Source organism: Nansenia antarctica (assembly GCF_963989245.1).
Source record: "Nansenia antarctica genome assembly, chromosome: 16".
NCBI lineage: Eukaryota > Metazoa > Chordata > Actinopteri > Argentiniformes > Microstomatidae > Nansenia > Nansenia antarctica.
The window spans coordinates 15,561,938-15,567,316 of NC_137686.1; the positions used below are offsets into that span (position 1 = coordinate 15,561,938).

The 5,379-nt window shown below is 45.2% G+C and overlaps 1 protein-coding gene across 1 annotated transcript in view; it reads right to left on the reverse strand.

Annotated features, from left to right (window-relative positions):
* Positions 1 to 4,002: 4,002 nt before the first annotated feature.
* cdh6 (cadherin 6) overlaps positions 4,003 to 5,379 on the reverse strand; it is a gene marked incomplete at its 3' end in the record, with an annotated part of 17,584 nt that continues 16,207 nt past the window's right edge. Inside the window, exon 11 of the mRNA XM_080546515.1 lies at positions 4,003 to 4,541. Within this exon, the coding sequence (XP_080402641.1) occupies positions 4,003 to 4,541 (539 nt within the window). The remainder of the gene's footprint in view (positions 4,542 to 5,379) is intronic.

Genomic DNA, 5,379 nt, shown 5'->3' on the forward strand with positions numbered 1-5,379 from the left:
CCCCACTGTCTGTGTTCTACCTCACCTTGTGTTCTACCTCCAACAGCCTCCCCACTGTCTGTGTTCTACCTCCCCTTGTGTTCTACCTCCCCTTGTGTTCTACCTCCCCACTGTGTTCTACCTCCCCTTGTGTTCTACCTCCGCCAGCCTCTGTGATCTACTGTGTTTACTCCTGTCCATGAGTCAGAAGTTTAATACACCATTATACGGCCCTGTGTCACAGTACGTTATGTTAGGCTCTTTGCATTTCTGAGGAAAGCTTTGAAACATATTGACATTGCTCTTCTAATTGCCCCTCTGGGACGACTAAAGTTGCGCTTAATTGAATTTGATCAAATTGGTTTATAATGAGCAAATAAATAAAGCCAAACGACCTCGACAACAAATGATACCGAGTAAACAAAGCATATGCTCTAAGCTAGCGTGTTCTCAGTTTAATCAGATTACTCTCTCAGTCCTCTGGTGGCATTTCAATGATGGAGCCAAGTAATTCTTGCAGGTTACCCGTTCGACAGATGCTGGACTGTGTGTTCTCATAGAAAACCTTTCTGTAATTAGAAGAGGCACATACTATATGCAGAGCGGGAGAGAGAAAGAGAGAGAGAGAGTGAGAGGGCTGCTATGATTCAATTATCACAGCCATTGTCTGAAATATCACCATCTGCCCAACTGCATCTGCTGATGATCCCCCTCCCCTCCCCCCCAATCAGTTTCATAATGAAGCCTATTCACACACACACAAACACACACACACACACACACACACACACACACACACACACGCACACGCACACGCACAGCCACTCTAAATCCGGTTTTGAACCTCCGGGATCTCAATTATGGATTGTCCTAATTAGCAGAGAGTCAGTCGATGTGAGCTAATGCAGCCAGTCAGCCACATTGTGCGCCCCACATCAATCTCTACCCTTCTCCCTAAAGTGTGGACTTGGGCGCTCCAGTTCCCAACATGGATTTAAAAGGAACGTACTGATGTGATGGAAGGTTGTGGTGGAAAGTTGTGGTGGAAAGTCTTTCAAGCTCCCCCACATTAACACATTTTGTTCACGCCATCTCGGAAATTCGAAAATGATTGGCCTAGAGCTTCCCGTTGGTTGATTCTGATACTCTCTGAGCGGGAAACGTTGGATCGTCTTTTGAACAGTTAGTTTCCAAGGCACTGTGAATGCAGCATTGCTGTTGTACACCAAGCCTACACTTTAAGAAAACACGGGAGAGTGTGATGTGATGGTTGATGTGATGTATTATGATGATGATGATGATGATTGTTTGTTTGTTTATTAGGATCCCATTAGCTAATAAACAAACAAACAATCATCATCATCTTCATCATCATCATCATACGTCACATGATGACGATGATTGTGACGATGATGACAACAGGATGACCACTTCCCTCATGATTTACTGTAAAAGTTTATTATGATAAAATTAGACAATTGTTAATACATCATCATAGTTTAACTGAAGTAGAGCGACACCCCCCCCCCCCCCCCTCCCCACCCCCACCACGTTTAGTTACACACGTCCATAAAGACATCAAAAACAGCAGTGGTAACGGACGCATGTCATCGTGTTGTTTCAAGAATATCAAGTCATCATGGTTGTGTCCTATAAATATTTGGTACAAAAAAGTCACGATATAAAAAAAAAAAGGGAAAACGAAATACATGAACGTCATCTGTACGCCACACCCGCCCCGGTGCCACCCCCCCTCCCCACCCACCCCCCCAATCACTGAAACGACAAGCTGTCTCACCCACTGCATTGGACCATCATGTACGTAGTAGAACATCTCACAGACAAAACCTCTGATCTCAAACCAGAATTATTCCGCACGCCAATGACATCGTCATCATCGTAAATCTCGACACATTCAATGTATTCTATACGCTTTGAACTTTGAACTTCTTTGTTGTTGTTGTTGCTGTTTCTTTTACGTTGTATTGTATGTGGTTTGGAGTGATTGCCTCTTTCATTTCCAAATTGGTTTGATATCTTTGAAGATTGAGAAATGCCCTGTATAACCCTTCGATATTGGTACAGGTTTGACACATTTTGATGTATTTTTTAAAACAGATCTTTTTGAGATCTAAATAAAGGCCAGATGTTTTACTGTAAATGTATATTGGTTCATTGCAACACAACACATGCACAAGTCAGCAAAGACAACAAACTCTGTATCCTTTTAGGAGTACTTAGTAAGCTTAGACCCTGTAGTGTGTAAACTATGCCGTGAACAAAGAAACATATGGCACGTGATGTGTTGACTGAGCTGACAAGAAAGGCATTTGCATGTTGATTCCTGGGTTAATTCCCTCCTAACATGCCAGAACATCGGGCTAGCAGTCTAGCAGTTACCAACATCTCACCAAAATGACTCTATTGTCTGTTATCACAGGGAAACAGGCTTCTACTGTACAAGGCTAGATGAAATAATTACACCAGGAGAAGGCTGAGCTCTGAACATTCATGTGTGAATATATTTTTTTATGAGATTAATTATCTGGAATTGTTGAATATTACATCCTTACATCCTTCCCCACATGTCACTGCTTCTGTGTCTTAATTAGACTGTATGCTGTGTTAGCTAACCAGATTAATGAGTCAAATATTGTATATAAGTTGACTTTCTGCTGTGAGTACTATTTTAGTAAAGTCGTGTATGGTGTATGCTTACTCTCCAAAATCAACCAGAAGAAAATGTTAGGCTGTAGTTGTTGCATTTTGGGTAAATGTCTAAATGTGTTATACAAAATGTTCATGTGTTTCTGAGATAAACAGTTGCCTTGTAACAGTAAGAAATTACATTTACGTCTATGTTGATAAAAATCACCTCAAATCTCAAAGCAAATTTTAATAATTTTGTTTGTTTTTGTTTCACTGTCTCACCAAGTTATCCTGTGCTCTGAGGTCTACTCATACTGTCTTTGTAATCAAGCGAATCACACTTTTTAGGTCAAAAAAATATACATATGATTAATCACAGGGTACATAAACAGAAAAACCTTGAACTCTAACCGTGAAACTTTCGTTCTATGGTCTTCTCAAACATGTCACAAACATTCATGAAGCAACGATAAATTTTGGTCCTGGGCTGTCCTGTCCCCTCCATCCCTATGGTAACAACTATTTGGCCAATCCGGGAATCCAGCACCCAAGGTAGAACAGAATGTTGTTTAGTTCCTGGTGGAAAAGTTCAATTTTATCATCAAAACACTTGGAGACACAACATGGTGCACTTTGACAGTAAGTTACAGCACAGAGAAACTACCGAGAGACTTCCCTCCAAACAAGAAAAGGTGATTTGTCCCGCTAAAAACGTGTCATCATTGTGTGGTATTCCCAACGAAGCATATAGAGACGGACGTCAACGGAAAAGAAAGAAATCGCAGAATCTACAGAATGTATTGTTTTGTTTTTTGTTGTTGTTGTTGTTGTTCTTCTTCTTTTATATTGTGACCCCAGGAACCTTAAAGTGAGGAACGGCCTTCTCTGAAACGTCTGCCTTGCAGAAACCACAGAAGGAGAAAAAAAAAAGAAAAGTCGACCCCGCGGTACGGTACACACTCTACTTCCTGGTCATCGGAGACAGCTGTGGTTGACAGTTAGAGGGGAACCAAGGGCACTTAGTAAAAACGTCCACAATCTGTCCTCTTATCTGAGAGAGAGAGAGAGAGAGACAACAGTACAGTCTGTTTAAAGTTCATTCCCTTCCCACCTGACAACCAAGTGTATGAGGGCGTTGATAGGCCGACCTGGGGTTGGAGAAGATAAGTGTTCGAGATACTTTCAAACACTTCGGGTGCATTCAATTTCTACTCTCGCCAAATCGCCATCAATGGAATCTTCTTAACAGCGCAAAAACCACGCCCGCTCGGCGGCGTCAAGCGAACCACAAATCCAACGCGCCCTGAGGTGTTTTCAACGTATCTCAACGAACGCACTGTTTCTCTCCACAGGGTAAGTCAGGTGTGCTCGAGGCTAGGAGTCCCGGTCGCTGTCCTCCGCCCCGTACATGTCCGCCAGTTTCCTGAAGCGCGGCCCCCAGTCGCTGAGGTAGTTATAGTCCTGGTTGCCCTCCGACGACAGGGACCCCAGCGAGCTCAGCGACTCGGCCACGGACCCCGTGCCCTCGTAGGCGTAGGTGGCTAGGGAGTCGTAGGGCGGGGCGGTGGGGTTCAGGTCGTTCTCCTGGACCCTCAGGTTTATGAAGTCCCTGACGTCCGCGTTGTCCCGGTTCTGCACCGGCAGGAGGGCGGTCCGTCGGAGCGGCACGGCGTACAGCAGCGTGTCCGAGGGGATGATGTCGCGGCGCTGCTTGGTGTCGTTGTCCATGGCGGCGGCGGCGGCTGCGGCCACGTCGGGGTTCCGCAGGGCGCCGATGTCGAAGGCCTGGGTGTCCTCCTCTCCGCCGCCCTCGTCGTTGTAGCTCACCACGTTGTCGCGCACGTCCTCCTTGGAGATGATCAGAGGCTCCTTCTTCTTCTGACGCTTCAATGCCGCGAACAGCACTACAATCACTGGAGGGGGGGGGGGGGGGGAGGGGGGGGGGTGAGAGAGAGATGGGGGGGGGGGCAGAGAGAGAGAGATGGGGGGGGTGGGGCTTAATATAGTTTTATTTAAATAAGGAGTGACTGCTTACAAAGACGCACAACGAAAACACAGCAGACCGTGCCATTATCACTGAAATAGAGTCATTGAAAGGCAGAGAGAGAAAGGGAGAAATAGTGAGTGAGGTAGAGTAATTGGGAAAAGACAGAAAGAGAAAAGAGAGAAAAGAGAGAGAATGAGAGAGAGAGAGAGAGAGAGAGAGAGAGAGAGAGAGAGAGAGAGAGAGAGAGAGAGATAGTGGGTCAGTGAGCGAGTCAGTGAGCGGGAGAGAAAAAGTGACAAATTGAGAAAAAGAGAATGAGGAGCAGAGAAAGAGGGAGAGAGGGTGAGAGTGTCAGGTGAGAGGAGCAGAGAGAGAGAGAGAGAGTGAGAGTGTCAGGACGGTAGAGAGTTTCTGCTGTTCAGGGTTGGTTGATTCCACCTCTCCCTCCCTCCATCACTCCATCCCTCCATCTCTCTGCTCTCATGGAAGAGTGAACACTACATTAGGGCACGGTTTGCTTCATGCATACACAGAACAGACACAGATCTGATAGGACCGCAGAGTTGAGATGATGGAAAATTAATTCATATCATTTTCACATTACCAAGGGATGGCTCCAGTACTGGTAAATGGCAGATTGAATACATCGGAAATTGGTGACATTTAATTCTGAACATTTATTTCCATAACAGAGTTGAAGGCCTTCTGAGGGAGGAGAACACACTGAGGTAATTGCTTCCCCGCCGTTTTTTCATTAAAGTATC